This window comes from Myodes glareolus, chromosome 12 (assembly GCF_982192425.1).
Source record: "Myodes glareolus chromosome 12, mMyoGla1.1, whole genome shotgun sequence".
Taxonomy (NCBI): domain Eukaryota; kingdom Metazoa; phylum Chordata; class Mammalia; order Rodentia; family Cricetidae; genus Myodes; species Myodes glareolus.
In genome coordinates this window covers 60914667-60934386 of record NC_142037.1, presented here as the reverse complement: position 1 = coordinate 60934386, position 19720 = coordinate 60914667, and the positions used below count along the sequence as shown (strand labels likewise).

At 33.8% G+C, this 19720-nt stretch overlaps 1 protein-coding gene across 2 annotated transcripts in view; it reads left to right on the top strand.

Moving 5' to 3' along the window:
• Positions 1-19720, top strand: part of Dach1 (dachshund family transcription factor 1) — a 375243-nt gene that overhangs the window by 256664 nt on the left and 98859 nt on the right. For both annotated transcript variants that reach the window (XM_085698263.2, XM_085698264.2), the window contains 2 exons: positions 4894-5029; positions 7140-7274. In XM_085698263.2, coding sequence (XP_085554389.2) covers positions 4894-5029; positions 7140-7274 — 271 coding nt within the window. The remainder of the gene's footprint in view (positions 1-4893; positions 5030-7139; positions 7275-19720) is intronic.

Sequence of the window (19720 nt, the reverse complement as noted above, 5' to 3'; positions counted from 1 at the left end):
CAAGCAAATGAAATTATAAATCCAGCTTACATAGTTTCCCCAAAGACACTGAACTACTTCTTTCCTATTATGTCTAAATAAAAGTCATTATCTATTTTGTTTCACTAATAATTACAAGGTTCTCTCCAAGCTATTCTTTACTGTCTTCATTATTCTCCATCCTATAGAATATCCTTGAAAGGCAAGCATATAAATATGATAAAAGAATTAAGCTGTCGAAATAAATTAATTTATTGTGCAACAATGTATTCAAATCTTACTTGTTCAATGGATTTCGCTTTAATGGAATTCTTCAAGGAACAATACATCATGTTCTAAGAACTGAAATTATATATTAAGGGAAATGACTGAATATGTTGTGTCTCAATTTATAAAGAATTTCAATTGAATAATTAAGCTTTTAAATCATAGAATTTGCATAAAATATTTTCTTTAAATGAAAGTTTTATGGATTATCATAGTATTCTCTGTTCTTAAGTCTAAAACTACAATAAAGTCAAATAAGGAAAGCCAGTTAAATGTTTTAAATTTTACAATTCCCCTAGTTTTAAACCGTGATTAAAAATGTATTTTATATTGAGGTTTTAATCAATTTTTACTTAGTTTATTATGTCATATTTAGGGTATGTTAAGTGGATAAAGAAGTAAGTAAATGATTGATGAATGAAATAAACAGCATAGGAGATTGTGACACACATATTGAATAACAGGACATTTTTCTACTTATGCGAAATGTTAAAAGAAACACGGAATGCTTTATATTGGCATATATAGCCATTGTCGTTTCAGTTTATAAATAAATACTTAGGTTTTGAGAATTAAATATCCACGAAGAAACATATTCCCTTACTTTCCATTTAAACTTGCTATGAACTTTATAACGCCATGAAAGTTAGATTTGCAAATGATTTTACAGAAATTGATTTAATTCTACATAGTGTTTTATTTCCGTTCAGCCACATTATGAACAAATGCCATTGCAAGTAACAACATGATTGTTACAGGACATATAACAATGTACTGGAAACAATGATGTCATGTTTTACAGAAGATATATTGGTTAATTTAGAAGATTCTATTTTAATAAAATTCAACTATCATTCTCAAGTACAAATTCTATATTATTATATGAATAAAGTGTTAGCAATCTTATTGAATAGAAATTTTATTTAAAACTCAGCCAGACTGGAAGACCCAATCTGTCTAAATTAGGAGTTGTTTTTATTGCCAGTCATGCCTGCAGAAGTAGACAGTTTTTTTTTTTTTCCCACGGACAAAATCACTGGAGCCTCTGCATGTTCTAGCAAGTGTTCCTATGCCTGGTCACATAGAGGTGGTGCTAACTGAACTCAGGGTTTAAAAAAATAAACATACAAAGTTGGGAAAGAAAACTGCTGTAAGGATAGGGAAAAAATGGAGAGAGGGAAATGGGTATAGGTCTACCAAAACACATGCTTGGAATTACAGACAATATTTTTTCTATTTTTAAGAAAGAAAAAATTACACACAAATTAATATTCAGTTGTGTAAATTTTAGAAGATTGGTCTGATTATGGATGCAACTCATCTATATTAAGTTTATTACACTAAGATTTCCATGTAATTTAGAAATTCTACAGTAATATTTCAACCTAATACTCCATAATAAATACACATATATTAATACTATATTAATTTAAGACAATTTTTAGTTTCTAAAATCTGATTTGAGCCTTTTTCTCATTATAATCACATCATTTCTTCTGTCCTTCACCTTCCAACCATACCATACACTCTTCTTTGCTCTCTATCAAATTCATTTTTTGAAAATTTTTTGTTGTTATATGCAGATAAATATATGTCTAAATATAACCTGCTCGGGCTGTTTTTTGTTTTGTTTTTTGTTGTTGTTGTTTGATTGATTGATTGATTGATTTTCTTTGTTCCTGGCTTTTGTGTTCGTTTTTTGAAATGAGGTTATCTGTGTAGCTTTGCCTGTCCTGGAACGAACTCTGTAGAACAAACTGGCCCAAAACTCACACAGATTCACCTGCTTCTGCCTCCTGATTTCTGGGATTAAAGGCATGTGGCTAACCTGCTTGGCTAACCTGCCTAGTCTGGATACTGATACTCTTCTGTTTTCAGTGCTGACTATTTGGTACTGGAAAATCAAGCTGATGATCTCTTCTCCAGGGAAAACAACTTCTCCAACTCAGGATTTTCAGTTACCTATAGTTCTTTGTTGAGGACTGTGGACTTGTCCCCTTCTATTTTGGCAGGTCTATGTTGGCATTGTTCAACAAATGCTCAGATCGTCGTGTTGGTGAGATGTGATGAGTTTAGCTTCACACACACACACACACCATATTGCTGATATTCATAGGCATTAAAGCTTGGCAGGACTACCAGTTTCTCCCCACCTTTCAAAGCTTGCATGGCATCCTCTGGTACTAGGAAGTTTAATCCTTAGGGAGGGGACACAATTGTGTGGAGAAGACACAGTCTCACAGCTCATTCCCAAATGCTCTGGCTCTTACACTCTTTCTCCCCCTGTTCCACACTATTCTCTGAGCGTTATCAAACAAACAAACAAACAAATGGAAAAACCTAATTCACATAAACCTCTGTACAATTGTAATATTTAACGTAAATGAAGTTCTCCCTTATGGATTGACAACATTTCCTCTAAGCCAAAGAAACACTACCTTTCAAAACACTAACAACAAGCATGAATAATCCCATTTTTGAGTTTTTGGTCAGGACTGTTAAAGAGACTCCTAAAATGTACAGGCTATTACTATTGCCCGTTTTTGACCCTAGAGATGGAAGATTAAAAATCTTCTTGCTTAACATACCATGCACTTCAAACAGAGTTTAGAGAGCCTTGACTTGGAACTCACCGGAATGTCCCCTCCCTAAGCATTAACTTTCATAGTAACAGAAGGTGCCATGCAGACTTCCAAAGGTGGGGAGAAACCAAGAGTCCTGAGCAGCTTTGATGCCTATAAAATTGAACAATATGCAATGTGTGTGTGTGTTTCTCTTCCCATTTTCCCCATTGTTTTCTTCAGTGATTTGTTTATCTTCAGACTTTCAGATGGAAGATCACTGAAGTTGAGTTGGAGCCTAAGTATCCTATATTCATCTAAATGTCACTCAGGTTTTCTATTAGCAGAAATTAGAGCACTCAATTCTTAGCATCTGATCAACTATGGTGAAGGAAAATGCTGAGGTATAATAATGTCTCTGACAGTTCCTCTTTAATGTGCCTGTATTGTCTTTTCCAAAAGTTAATCCTATATGGACCTATTGAAAGCTCCTGAGGCTCAGCAAGTCATCATCACAGTAATTTCATAGACTTGCACCTAGTCTTGAATAACAATGGTGGTTTTCTTTTTGTTGTCATTGTCTTTAATCGTCACAACACTGTTTGAGGAGAAAGGTTCTTTATAAGGCTTCATGTTCTTTAGGACACACACTGGGAACTGATTTATGATATGGGTCTTTTAAACAAAGCTTTGAAATTTTTACTCTTGCTTTCATTTTTATTTGTAATGTTCTGCAAAATAAATCCTCAACATATGTGTTGGAGGTGTTGGAGGTGTTCACTGGTAATGAAGATCTTTGAAAAAAGGGTGTGCAATGCAGGTGTTACTTGATTTTGCTTACTACTTAATATATATATATATATATATATATATATATATATATATATATATATATATTACATATAACCTGTATGCCTGGTGCTGGCAGAACCACAAGGACAATGTCTTACTCCCTGCAACTGAAATTATACGTGGCTATAAACTGTGCCAATGATGGGAACCAAGCCCAGGCCCTCTGTAACAGCCCCAATTTTCTTAATCACTAAACTTTCCCTCTCTGGAATACCATTTTTTTGAATATGGAAGTTTTTCTATATTTATATACTCAGATATATTTATTGTAGAGACAGTTTGTCAGTTTCTATGTCTGATGAAACGTTGTTTTTGTTTTTTTGCTAACTGTATAAAGTGTTAACTAATGGTTAATCTATTAATCTGTAGTCTCATTTATACTAGCTCATTATATGTGTATGATGTATATATACTCTCACATAACATTAAGTATCATGACTACAGAGCATGTTCAGAATGATAGGCATAGTTGTAGGCAAATGTCTTCATAGAATTCAGAGAGAAACAATACAACAGGATTCTCTGCCACCGACCTGATACATATTTGATGAACAGAAATGACTGAACGGAAAGGGGGGCCTGAGTAGTGAGATTTATTTGATTCATAGAAAATAATTTCAATATTAAATAACATTCCGTTTCCACAATGCATTAATTGTGTCCGTCATGTGTCTCGGGTGGTGTCGCCCTGAAAGTGCTGTTACCAATACTCTGATAATATTCTTGTCAGCTACATCCATGATGTATGTGGTAAATGGTGCCTAATGTTGACTTAAATAGTGAAACACACGGAAAGTTGCTTTCAAAATAACTGCCCAGAACTCAGACTTGCTTAGTCCTATCAGCTCTTTATTGTCCAGGTGGTCTTGCTTGAAAGTTTTGAGTTGTTTTCTATGGCCTAATATTTTCCCCATAGAATGGATTAGTACTATTTGCCATGGCCATATTGAGGTTTACCAATACATTTGTAATTTCCTACCTTGTCTTTTTAAGAGTGTTTCATCTCACTAATTTAGATGATAGGAGATTCAAAAACATGAAATTGGCTAGGATTGCGATTTTTGGTCAAGATTAAATATGTCTTTTAGTACAATTAAGTGATAGTGAATCACGGTGGGCCTTTGGAGGCAGTCCTTTTCATATTTCTAATTCTATTAAGAAAAAAACAGCATTCATGAAAGCAAGACGCAGTACATTGACCTATTATTCTCTTCTTTCATTCTGTACAATGCAGGAGCGTGTTCCTGATAGTCCCTCACCTGCCCCTTCCCTTGAGGAGGGCCGAAGGCCTGGCAGCCACCCATCATCACACCGCAGCAGCAGCGTGTCCAGCTCCCCTGCACGGACCGAGAGTTCTTCCGACAGAATCCGTAGGTCTCACACTTGTGCTTGTCACCATCTTAAACTTTATTAGGTGCAGCTGGGCTTTCTAATCAAAATACCCTCATTCCAAATAGATCTCAAATGTGTCATGTACCAAAGCTCCTTAGCGATAGCCATTCCTCAAAATTATGTGTCCCAGTTTGGAATGCCGTGAAGGATGATGCGGCATTAACAGGTTCTGATATAACGTCCTCTCTTTGACACTACACATAAAGATTTGAGCTATGAAACAGAAAATGTAAGTAATCTTCCAGATTAGTTTTTGAAGTACACAGCCAATTCCCAGCTATCTAACTTCTAAGTAGGTCGTTTATGGTTTACTCAACTGAATGTTCTTAATGAAAAAACCTCTGCCACTTTTAAAATCATCTGATTTTAACATTCATCATTATTGAATAAAGGTACATAAATACAAACAACAGAAATTAAATTAACCACAGAAAATGTCAAAAGTCTATTTGCTCTTCATTTTAAATGATCACTGGGTTAAATAACTTTAATTTTAGGAGTTCTGTCTGGAAAAATCAGAAATACATATATTCCTGTTATTTTTAAAATTTTGAAGTAGGTCTTTGACTTATATAAAGAAGTACAATATTAGGTCTTTGGTGTGGTTAAATGGATCAAGTGCTAATAGTATTTAATGCTCTTTCAGAGAACCAGTGTTTGTTTTTTAGTACCAATATCAGGTCACGACCACCTGTAACTCCAGTTTCAATTTTTAATTTCTACAAGTTTTAATTTTTTCCATAAAATCACAGAAAAATGATCACAATCAAATTTTACTATTATTATGTTATTTTAAAACTATAGATATTTTCACATGTATTGAATTTTCCAACTAATATTTTTAAGAGCAAGTTGATTTTCTTATCTGGTGCAAGATTAAAATAAAGATCACATATCACAGTTAACATTTTTGTCTCTGTCTAAAGATGTTGAAATTCTTCCAAGGTCTTTCTCATCTCCCTCATTTTTTACCTTAACAATGTGGCAAACACACGCACATTTGTTTTGTAGAGAGCTCTTTATCTTGAATTATCGAGATGTTCCTCATGGTTAAACTCAGCTTTTGAATTTTTCATCAGAGCTACAGCTGTTATATAGTATATCTGGAGAATCCTGAAATGTGATAGAGAATATATACTGATGACTATATCATTTAAGGCTACAAACTGTTAACGTTTTGAGATATTAAACATCCTGTGGGGAAAAAATATACAAGGATGACGTACTCTGTTGTCCATAAAAGTTCTATCCCTAGCTTGTGACTCACCATTGAAATAATTCGAGGTTGAATGTCAATGTTAACTCTAATACAATCCAATGTTGTTCACAAGATTCTCTATTTTTCCAGGAAAGAAGGGTTTTATTCAATATATTTTTACTCAAATTATGCAAAATAAACAAGATTTATTTTTGACCAGTTCAGTAAGTGAATTCATTGACTTAGTTCTGTGGATCCTGAGTGTTCTGTCATCTGAATTACAGCAGTGTTTTATCATCTCAATTGTGGCCCTAGCAGAGAAGACAATTATTTTCCAATACTTTGGTAGATATTAATTGAATTTGAGTTTTGATAACTACTCTTTAGATGAATTTTGAGGTTCTTATGGCACACCATATTCTATGAAGTAAAATACAATAAGGATACCAAAACGGCAGCTTCAGTCTCTTAAATACAGAAAACTATACTGGCTGTGGCAGGTCACTGGGGCATCACTCATTTTAACCAGACAGCGTTAAAGGGAATGTTATTGCTGAGATCATAGTTTTTCAAAATTGGGGGAAATTATATACTAAGAAGACAACTTGAACATAATATTGAATACCTCATAGGCCGTCATTGCACTAATGTGGACATTCCACATTATTCTAACCATGGAAAACATTTTGTTTTATGTAACCATAGATACAGTCAGTGGCGTTATTTCCAGTGTTTCCTGCTTATCCTAAAGGATTACTGTGGGCTGGCAATCTCCCAGGAGTATTACTAAGTGATTATAATTTCAAAGTTTGGGTAGCATATGTTTATGATATATTTTTTACCACAATGTTATGATGTTTTCTGTCTGTTCCTTGTTTGGGGGCTAACAGCTGTGCATCAGAATGGATTGTCCATGAATCAGATGCTGATGGGTTTATCACCAAATGTGCTTCCTGGGCCAAAGGAGGGAGATTTGGCTGGTCATGACATGGGACACGAGTCAAAAAGAATTCACATTGAAAAAGGTAATTTGCATTTCTCTCTCTGCCGTCTCTTTTGTTCTGGAAATGAAACATGTCTATTCTTGCATCTGCAAAATAGCATAAATGTCCTAAATGTATAATGTTAATAAAATATGAACCCTGATCATGAAAGGATGTCTGAATGGTGACCTGTTACTTTCCTGTTGTCCAACGGTAGGTGACAATTTAATTTTCACAGCATATTTAAAAGAGAATTATATGTCCCAAATGTAAATTTTGAAATTTTAAGTTATTGTTTATCTTTCTCAATGTACTGAAGGCCATTTTCACTTCTGCAGCATGATGGAACATGAAAAAGTTTACTGAAATTATATTTTTCGGATTTAAAAATACATGATCGTTAAGTCTTTTAGGATTCTTAAGTGAAACTTTGTGGTCATTTCAAAAGGTGTGGCAAGCGGTGTTTAGAGGGCACCAGGATCTGTGTTTGTTCTACAGCACCCATGCCAAAAACATCCAAGGAAGTGGCATACTTGTGATCTTAAAGCTGGGCAAGTGGAGAGGAGAAGACTATGGATGCTTTATGGTCTCACCTAATTGGTGCGTTCCTGTTCCTAGTGAAAGATTCTGTCTCAAATTAAAGTAGACAGTTTTTGAGGAGGAAATACCTGAGGTCAATTTCTGCCCTCCTTCCTTGTGTGCTGTGTGCTACACACACATGCACACCTGAACTCACATGCACACATGCATGTGCAAGCACACACACACACATTTCTCATCAATAGCAAAGCCTACACTGTGCAAAGATTCACGTTTCTTACTGAAATAGTTTATATTGATCTATATATTTCTACAACCAAAGTACCAGAAATGTACATTTGAATTTCCTACTCTGTAAAGAAATTTCATTAGGAAATTGAAATGTTATTTTGTTATCCATAATAAATACTTATGCTAAAAATATAAAGATATGTTTTCAAATAGTAAGTCTTGGGTTGTGATATTGAAGAGTAGTTATGGTTTTTCAACTCTTATTTACTTCTAAATTTATTCTCTGATATTTGAGATTATAATATCATTGCATATCCTTTCCTTTTCCTCCTTCCACACTCTTCTATGTCTTGTGCCTTCTTGTTATCTTTCAGATACTTTCTGGCCATGACAGGGTTTCTTTGTAGCTTTGGAAACTGTTCTAGACCTTGCTCCTTAGACCAGACTGGCTTATAACTCAGAGATCCACCTGTCTCTGCATCCTGAATTTTGGAATTAAAGGTGTATGCCATCACCACCTGGCTGGCCAGTTTTTTTTAAATATTTTTTTCAAGTTTTATACAAGTAAATTACCAGATTACCCATTTTGAAAAAAATCAAATAATGTTTTTATGACTAAGAATTACTACTGGGACTGAACAAGCATGTGATCAAACCAGACTCTCTGATTGTGGATGGCAATGGGGGCTGACTGAGAAGCCATTGATAAAGTACTGGGACTTGTTTTTAAGGCATGTTCTGGCTTTTTGGGACCTTACTCTATATGAATGCACAGCTTCCTAGGCCTGGATGTAGCGGGGAGGGCCTTGGACTTCCCACAGGGCATGGTTCCTCTCATGCAAGAAGGGGAAGGGAAGAGAGTGAGTGGGGGAGCTGGAGGGGACTGGGAGGAGGAAAGGAAGTGTAAATTTTTGAATGGAAAAATTAAAAAAAAGAATTACTACTTTGAAACTGAGAACACATATTACTTATCTAGCATGCACAAATACTGAGTTCAATCTTCTTCATTCAGAAAAGAAAATAATGTATTTGTTAAGTTTTTAAAGGGTCTTAAAACAAGATATTTAAATACTTAAATAAAAAATTCTATTTAAAGAGAGACTAAGTAACCCTAGGAAAATGCTTATGAAATATTTCCCTAAAATGCGTTACAGTTTTACTAAGTCCCCTGGGGAGAAAAAAAAAGGAAATATTTTCAAAAAACACTATGAGTTCTTTGGATCATCCATGGAAATGTAGTAGTCACCTTCGTGTTTAAATTTACCATATTAAAGTGCAGATACTATTGGAAAATAGCAACAATAAGGAACATTTTTTGGTTATTTTTTGTGTATTATTATTGTGGGTTTTGTTGTTGTTGTTTTGTTTTTGTTTTTTGGGATAGAGTCTCTCTGTAGTTTTGGTGCCTGTCCTGGAACTAGCTCTTGTAGACCAGGCTGGTCGTAAACTCACAGAGATCTGCCTGTCTCTGCTTCCCGAGTGCTGGTATTAAAGGCGTGTGCCCCCACAAAGACTACCTCAACATTAATGGTCTATAGAGTTCCAAGGCTTCTACATTTCTTACTGTAATATTTCCATTCATTTCTTCTTCAATATTGGAGAAAATCTGTGTCATATATTGTTTCCCTCATATTTAATAAATGATCATTGCACCACAGATTATAAAATTTGACACAGAACTTATTATGCAAAATTAAGTTATTCAGTAATACTTTAATATAAGAATTAATTAGATAAGCAAAAGGGTCATTTCATGCAGAGGCTCAGCAAAAGAGCAAATCTCTTTTGAGAAAATGAGTAGCTGTTTTCCATGAATGCTGTTTAGCATCCATGCGCAAAGCTATGAGGGGACTGTAGGTCTGACTCAGCCAGTGAGGGCAGGCACTACTTCACAGCCTGAGGATTTGGTTGGATCCCTGGAAACCATATTATTGAAGGAGGGTACCACTCCAGAAGTCTGTCCTCTGATTGACAAATACCTTTCTTGACAAAAAGTATCAGATATATGAAGTTTGCCTAATGCCATGCAATAGGTATCAATATATTAGGATTAATTTTTCCAGAATATTGTTGTAAAAGGCTGGGAAATAAAATATGAAAACTAGAGATGACAATGAATGGATAGTGAAGACAAAACTAATCTAATAGCCACAACACTGAATCCTATAGAAAATTCGATTGAGGATTCTACAACCCCGTGTTTCAGGTTGACAGACATGTAATATCCTTGAGTTACAAGTTTAATTGAACTACTTATTTTTTTGCTATAATTATCATATTTAATGTCATGAAACATTTTTTAAATGGCATGTGTTGAGCTTGGTCTCTTATTTTTCTTGTATACCCCTGACTCCACAAATTTACTCTATTTGCTTTTATCCTGTGGAAATTCTTTATTCATTAATACACTTTCTCTTTTATTGGATAACCTCTGAGTCATCTAAACATGATTATAAATACACCAAGTTATATAAGCACTGGTACTAATTGAGATTGAATTGCCAGCTAATACTAAAGAATAGAAAAGAATAAAACCACAGGCCTTGGTTTCATTCTTTAAAGTTAACAGTAAGGTGCAAGTCAAAATTATCTTTCCTTGGTGCTGTGTTTAAATACACAGCATTGTGATTATGTATATACATCACACCTTATTATTTTATTAATGCTATTTATCACAGAAGTGGTTTCTAAATTGTTTTTCTCTCAGAAGAAAGACACTGTCCAAGTCACATGTGTATCCCAATGTTGTATATACAAAATTAGATGTTTACCATTCTGACTGGAATATGAATCTACCATTGATTTCAAATCATGAAAATTTTAATAGATGTTGATATAATTACAGTGTCTTGTTTTATGTTGCTCTTTCTCTTGGAAGAAGTCTCTATCTCTTTTATCTCCTTCTAGCATACTGAATTAATAGGAAATATTCATGGGCTTTCTAGATTGATAGAGTCCCCTAAATTAAAATTTTTTTTCATTACTCCATTTATCATGTCCCTCACAATAGCCCCGAAACTACTCATATCAATATTGAACAAGTAACTTTATTTAGAGAACTATGTAGAAAAATTAATTATATATTCATGTCACTTTTGGTATGAACTTTTTATGTGTAATTTGCTTTCTAACGACTAAATCATTCACAAGGCAATAATTCTTAAGAAAACATTGATATTTTGCATAGATAACAAAATTCATTTTCATGCCTGTAATAATTGTAGTGTGAAGTCTTAAGCATCAATAACTTTTAAGCATGTAATGTCTTCGTTAATATTAAATTTCTATTGACTATATTCTATGTGACTAAAAATAAGTTGCTATCAGTTCATTGTCCAGAAGCTTCATAAGTATTTGGGTTCAGAAAGTAAAAAACAGAGTGGATACTCTCATTCATTTTTTTTAAAATAAAGAATACTCCTATGAAATTTGAGCCTTGGGAAGGTTCAGTTAAAGCACATTTAAAATATAAAAAGAAATCTTTTGTACAAAAAAGCACAGACATGTAAAACTTATATAGAAATCCCAGGCATATAGAGGAAAGTTTGTTAAGATCTTAAACTTTCATTGAAGACAAGAGTTCATAAAATAAATGTTCTCAGTAAAACTTTGATGCTGCAAATACAAGTAAAAATTTGTTACAGTGTCTTTTCAAAAATTATTTATTTTATTTTTTATATAATTTTAGTATTTTATATAGATTTTAGTATAATTACATTATTCTCCCATCCCTTTTGTCACTCCATGCTCTTACATACATCCCTCCTGATTCTCTTGAAAATTCATGTTCATGGCCACTTTCAACATTTTGTTGTTATGGACATATGTGCGTATATATATATATATATGTGTGTGTGTGTGTGCATGTGTGTATATGTATATATGAATATATACATCTGTGTATATATGTATGTACACATACATACACATATATACATACATATTTATGTATGTGTATGCACATGTGTGTGTTTGAGTTGCATATATATGTGAGAGTATGTGTGTTTATGTATATATGTACATATATATCCTAAATACATAAGTAAAGTATGTTTTATAAATATTTAAACTCTAAACTTTATAAATATCACAAATTTTCTGGCCCTCTCTGGTTTTGGAAATACCAAGGATCTTTTCTCTCTGAGCACTGATGAGCCAACAGACAGTACTGTAGAGCTACATGGAATCTCACAGCTTGCATGGCTTCAGTCCTACGGTCCTAGACGTGACATGGGCATGAAGATGTAACAGACAGAATGACACACAAAAAGAGAAAAACTAAGATAAGATGGTCTGGGCTCTCAGATGGAGAAGCATTAGCAAGCCTGAAGCTCAAAATGTGCTTTGTATAAAGATGAACAGAGAAGCAATATTGTTGTTTAAAATGAATGAGGAGGTACGGTCTTTTCAGATAATGATAAAGATTAGATTAGTTTATACAGCTCAACAAAGATGGAGGTTTGGCTAACAGTACAAGCAGATTCTGCACTAAAGCAGTCTTCAGGCTATGAACATCAGTGAAGATAAAGGTACAGGAAATATTTTATGTTCGTACTATTGACATCCACATTATAACCTATAGAAAGCTTTTGCCATCTCTCAGAGGCTCACTTTGGGAAGACTTTGTGGAGTTGGCCTTTGCTTTGGGCTGTCAACCAGCTCCCAAATAAAAACACTTATCAGTTATAAATGCACGGCCTTAGCTTAGGTTTGTTCCACAAACTCTTTTAACTTAATTTAGCCCGTTTCTCTTCATCTGTGCTTTGCCTTGGGGCTTTTTAACTTTCTTTCATTCTGCATGCCCATCTTTCCTGCTTCCTCCGTGTCTAGCTGGCTGGTCCCTACAATCTCTTTTTCTTTCTTCCTGAGTCGAATTCTTCCTCCTGCTTATCCTCCCTGCTTAGAAGTTTCAGCTCAGGACTACACTTACTCTACACACTAGTGAATGTAGATCTAAGATTATTACGATATGATACAAGTAATTAGCAAATATGCACTAAAATCCAAAGGAGTAAAGTAAACCAATTAGGCTCTTTCTGCTCACTCCCTCTCGTCTCTTCTCTGCCTCCCTTCTTCTCACTCCTTCACTCTCCTCCCATAGTTAAAGCATTTCTTTCACTTGTTTCCTCTTTTGCAAATATGCTTTCATCAACATAATGTGAACTCGTTTTGCTTCGGAGAATAAGAATACTTTATTTCATCGACATCTTCTTCAAGATACCAGAATTTTAGAATTTTAGAAGAAGGATAAATTTTAGGAGAGATGTTTAGGAGACTTGCTTCGGACCATAGAACATTTCCTACATTTAGTGTGGATTGCTTTGTAGTCTCTCATTCTCTACATGTTTATTGGTTGTATTAATCAACATAAATTAAAAAAGTAATCTTCCTTTGGAAGGTTGAGCAATGCATTAATATATGGGGATAAAGATCAGTACTTAGAGGCCATTTTATTACTCTAGCTATTTAAAGGAATAATACTACTGGATTCTCCCTTATGACATATGAGTGACCTTGAGGATGATTTTGGAACCAGACTGGTACCAGGCACGTGTTTCATTTTATGTGACAGGTTTTATCTACCTGAAAAAAAAAACACAACAGTGTGATTGTTTGCTCCCATAACGCCATTGCTACTGCTGCACAAATGGTTAGACCTATTCACCACAGATAGGAAATATAAACAAACTAGTTGTCCATCAATGAATATGTAATGAAGATATAGCTCATATACACAGTGGAATATTAACCAGCTGTTGTGGAATACTCATGTGTATAGGTGAAGCTATTATAATCACTCACAGTGAAGTAATCCAGAGCCATAAAGACAAATGCTATGCATTCTCTATCATATATAAATGTTAGCTTTAATATTAAGATGCATGTTTTAGATTGGAGTGTACAAAGATGCCTGGAAATTGGTAAGGGGGAATGTGGGTAAGATTTCAAGGAAAAGAGGTGGGAGACAGAAAGTATGAAGGAGAAAATAGGAGGACTGGAACAGGAAGGGTTAAGTGGTTGGAGATGGAGAGTATGGTAAAGAGGGAGAATAGGAAAGGATAACAATACTATGACCCAGAGAAGAATTTGGGAAGTTAGTACTACCATGCATGGCTTTAATCTCATGGAGTTTTCTTTATATCCAAAGAAAAAGTGGTTGGAAGAGAACAATTACAATTATCATTATATTTATGTTTCATTGCTCGTGAGAGCAATTGTTGTGAAAAAAATTATTGAGTATTAACAAAAGCATATTAGTGGTAAATAATAGGATGACTAGGTGATATACAAGGATGGGACAGATTTGAATATATTGAAAGACAAAAGATAACCACTTTGATGGGCAGGATTGCTGTCTTTGAATCTTTCATAAATATCATTTATGCAATGAAGTATTTATGCAATGAACACTTTACAAGGGCTGTGTGTTCCAAATTCATAATTTTGTATTACTATATGGCTTCTAAAAACATTATTATTATTCTTATTATTCTCTGTCTCAGGTGAGGTGGAGGTAAAAAGCAATTACTGATACATTCATTACAATGCTATTTCCAAATGTAAGTCTACTTCACTTTTGATTTATCAACCACTACAAATATCTCATTTTATTTTTAGTAGGATTTTTTGAACAGCTTATTGTGTAGATTAATTGATAAATTAGTAATTTATCATTTTTAATTCAGCAATTTGTTGAAATAGTGTCTACTTTGTCTGGTTTTGGTTGACACTGTGCATGAGCTGATGTGCACGTGATCTACAAAAGCTTGATAACACTTTACGTATATACATTTTAGAATCACTCCACACTGCAATTTCATTTTGGAAATACTCAATTAATCAACCTTGCTTTGTAGAGCCCTATTTTTATTTTTTTTTAAATTTAGTAAATGAGCAGATAGCTTTCTCTCAACTAACAAGACAGTTTCTATTTTTCTCTGATTAAATTCATTAGAAACACGCAAAAATTGTCATTATAAGTTTAGCCATCCCAAGGGATAGCCTAGTTGTTGTTAACTGAGTACAATAACATTACCCTAGTGCTGAGTTTCCAAAGAGAATAAGTTACTCTGTGCGCTATTTTTACTTTTACAGAAAAAAAAAGATAGGAATCTACGTCATGCATTTCAATGTGATGTTTCAAGATCTGACTTGAAATAGAAATTACAAATTTGGCACATGATTATATAATAAAAAGTTGACTTCTCTAAAGACAAATTGATTATGTTTGCTCATGGCTGACTTCTATTAAATCCAGATAAATGTCTTCTACTTTACCAAGACACAGAATCTTACTCTGTAGCCTGGGATAGCATGAAACTTAATGTACAGCTCAGGCATGCCTCCAACCTGGAATCATTATTTTTACCTAGTCTTCCAATTCCCAGGATTCCAAGAATGAACTATCACAGGTAGTTCATATATATTTCTTTAATCACTTATTTTCTGTAAGTTTAAAATCTTTTGAATCCCTCTTTTTTTTTTAATGGAACTTTCTGCCATATGAAAGTATCTTTTCAATCTTGTCTAATCTACATAGTCACCTTAAACTGAAATTTCTCCAGATTTCTCACAGGCTCTAGCACACATGACCACAGCTTGACGTCCCCTAGGAGATAATAGGGTGAACTTCCTGCCAAGACTGTATTCAGGGCTAACAAGCAGAGTAATGGCCAGAGTCTTCTGGTCTAGAAGAAGGTTTCATTTCTCCATCACATTGATGTGATGATTTAACACATTCATTCATTCCTGTTTGCAGAATGTCAAATGGAGAGCAAAACTTAAAGAGTGAGAATACTGCAACTAATGCGTGTGACATATTAGATCAAAAATTAATAGAAAGTAGTGGCTATTACATCTAAATGTATAATAACTTGATCATACTTTTAACATAATTCAACAGAGATAATTGTTCAATATTCTAGAGAATTGGATGCAGTATTTTCTTTTGACCTTTTGTTGCCTGTAGGCCACCAACCTTTTCTCTTGAAAAACTGATTTGGGAGATTTGTGTGATAACTTCTGTATGTCATAATTAGTTTTGTTCCACTAAAAGCCATGTTATAAATTTTGTTTAAAATCGCACGTTACTGACATGGCTAGTATCTTATGCTACAGTTTCAGAATATTAAACAAGTACAATTGTTTTAACTACTGTGAAATTGACAGATGAGGCTGAAAAGCAAAAGCACCTTTCATGGGATTTTAAACACTATTTTCCTCCATATGCCATCCCAATTATTATTTAGATATTACATTCCTAATTTACTGTTAAGGTTGATTAGAATTCAAGCCTCTCAAAAGCATGCACCAAAGGTCTTGGGCTGTGGAAAACATTTTTATAAAATAATCCATTAATGCAGAGGAGTGCAACTAAATTAGTTAGCAATTTGCTGAGCATGAATTAATGAACAGAGCTTCTTCCAGCTCCCAGAGTTGTAATTTTCATAATAACCTCAGACCTTTATTTGGCAGGTTGTTTAGTTTTTTCGTTTGAAGGTTTTCATTAGTCTAATGAGGACTGTGCAAGGGCGAGCAGTCAGCACAATTTACATGGGGAAGCTATCATAATAAATGAAGCAATTTGAATAACACGCAAGGGTTTATGCAACAAGATAAGAAGAGATTGTAGAGCGAGATTTAGAGGTAACCAATACATTAGACCAACTAATAACTGAAGTAATCCCAATAAAAGGTTTAACTGGAAGGAATGAAATTAATGATATATACAAAGTTGTAATGATATGATACATGATTCATTAGATTAATAAAATAAGTGTTCAATTGTTTTTAGTGCTTTTTGCCTAAGCTTTGTTTGTATCAGGCATTTTAATTAGGATCGTTCGCTAGATCACTTTGTTTAGTTAACTTTTAGACCATAACAGAGGTTTTTAATGATATTTCCTCCTTCTTATTTAATCTTTATAATCTTCATAGTTCATTGAGTTAATTATACACAATATATTGTGTATGGAGATTCTTTTTAAAGTAATTGTGTATATCTACCTAAGAGGTGGTTAAACTTTAGAAACAAATGCTATATATACTTTCGAATTCTTGCAAACAGATGATGGTTTTGTTTATTGTTGAAGTAACATAACACAAGATTATACTGTCCTCTAATCTCGTCCCCAAATAGAAATAACAAAGTTTCAGTGAATATTAAATTTTCACACTGATATGTGAACTTTAGAAAAGTAATCTCATATTTGACATGTGGGGTCAAATTCCTTTAAAAACAAGTAAAGCATCTTATCAACACCAACATCATAAGCTACAAGCCTAGGAAGTTTAAAAGTTTAAAAGTAATGAATATTACAGGTTCTCTTAATAGTGAAAGGATCAAGTGTTTTACCTGGTTTCATTTGCAAACACATGAAGACTGGGTCAAGATACTTCGAAAAACTCAAGATGACTACATATTCTAGATATGTATTGATGCAAGCATATTTTTTTTATCATTTGGAATAAGACAAAAATTTAAATTATTGTATGCTTTATTACATTTTTAGTATTTACTTTTGCAAAATAGATAACTAATAACTAAATACTTTGAAGGTTCATTTCTTTCTTTTAATGTATCTTTTCAACATATACTTAGCATAAAAATAAGAAGAAATATAATTCCGTGGCTTATTATTTTTGTATTCATTATACATTTAGAACAAGTTGCAGAAATGTTGATTAGTAAAGGAATAGTTCTACTGACTGTAAGTACATAATTATCACATAGTCTAGCAATTTGCTCTGTATTTTCTTGCTCTTCCTAAGTGTAATTATTATTTATTACAGACCCTACAATGAACAAATAATCTAAGATCCTGACTTTAGCCGAGTTTATGAAATAACTTTATGTGTATCTATGTCATAAGTGCCCATCTGGGGAAGTGCTCAAGCACAGATGTAAATAAAAAAACCTTAGAACCATTTTTCCATTCTTGGTCACTCCCGACTTACGATGTGAACTTAGGAAGTCTTTTAACTCCCTAAAACTTCAGTTTTTCATGTTTAAAAATTAAACTGACTAATGACATCTTAAATATAAATTTAAGAAAAAGAGTACATCTTCATCTCTATAAGTGTGCTATAGATAGTTTGTATTTCATACACAGACAGTACAAAGAAATGAGGAAATTCTAAGTGTTTGTATATAGGTTAGTATAGAAACCACACTGTCACATTTTAATGCTCCATGTGAACTATTTGTTAAGGTTTCAAACAACAGCTTAATCCAAAGGCCACTGACATGTTTTGAAGCCAGAAGGTCAGAGAAACTTAGCAGTGAATCTGAAGGGGAAGATAGCACTCCTAATGCATAACTGTAGTGTACATGTGCTAAAGTTACCAGTACCTACTCTAGAGTGGTGCAGTAAAGTGCGTTGAGTAAAGATTGAGCGATATGACTTTTCAACTGTCTTTTGATGTGAGTGGTAGCACAGAGAACATATCAACAAACATCTGAAAAAAGATATGAAGTAGTTTCATAGATACTTCCTCTTACATGGAGGTAAAGTCACTGAATGATTTGTAGCAATATTTTCATGATGTTATTGCTTGTAAGACAAAGCAGATTTTTCTATTTGTGTTCATCTCAGCAGTTTCCTTTTTCCTCCCATGTACCAACCTCCTTGATAAAAAATTTACAAATTAAATTTAATGAAATATCTAAATGATAGCTTTTTAGACACATTAATTTAAAATTTTGATTTATGACTTTTAAGGCACATTAATTTAAAATTTTGAAGGTAGTATCTGATATTAAGGGAAAAGATAACTATATATAAGTAATTTTTAAGAGTACCATTCTCCCTAGTCACCTAAAATACTCTCTTTATTTAAAGGTAACCATTTGTCTCAGAAGTTAATTTTCTATTTTCCTGTTTTCCTCTTTTTTGAGTTTATATTATAATCACACCATCCCCCTTTCATTTCTTCCCCTCAAACTCTCCAACATGCCCATCTTTGCTGCCATTCAAAGTCATGACCTTTTCTTTTGTTGAAGGTCGTTACATACGTACATATGTATGTGTGTATGTGTGTATAAATCTCTTGTTGGAATGCTACATGTATATGTGTTTTCCAGGCTGATAATTTGGTATTAGACATCTTCCCAGGAGAAGACCAACTCTGTTTCATAATTTTCCTCAGTTGCCTATAGTTCTTTAAGGTTGAGGGCTCATGGATATTTCCTTTTCCACATGTAGACTGAAGTTTCTATACCACCCCCCCCCCCGTGATACAATCATGCATTCTTCAGTCTCAAATGAACATACAGAGGCTTATATTAATTGTAAACTATTTGACCTACTTCTCAGGCTTATTACTAACTAGCTATTACAACTTAAATGAACTCATAATTTTTATGTTTTTTTTTGGCTAGCCATGTGGCTTGGTACCTTTTCTCAATAAGACAGTCTCATCTTCCTTCGTCTGTGCATGGCTTCTGACTGTGTCTCTGTCTTTCATCTTCTTAGACTTCTTCTCATCTGGTTGCCCTGTTTATATTTCCTGCCTGGCTACTGGCCAGTCAGCATTTTGTTAAACCAATACGAATGACAAATCTTTACAGTGTACAAGAGCATTATCCCACAGGACGCAGTGACTTATCCATTGTAGGTGTTCTCAGTCAATTCACATTTGATAGTCATGTTGGTGAGACCTTATTGGGGTAGCTTCTGATGTTACTAGGGGACACAGTTTCATAGCACACTCCCTGA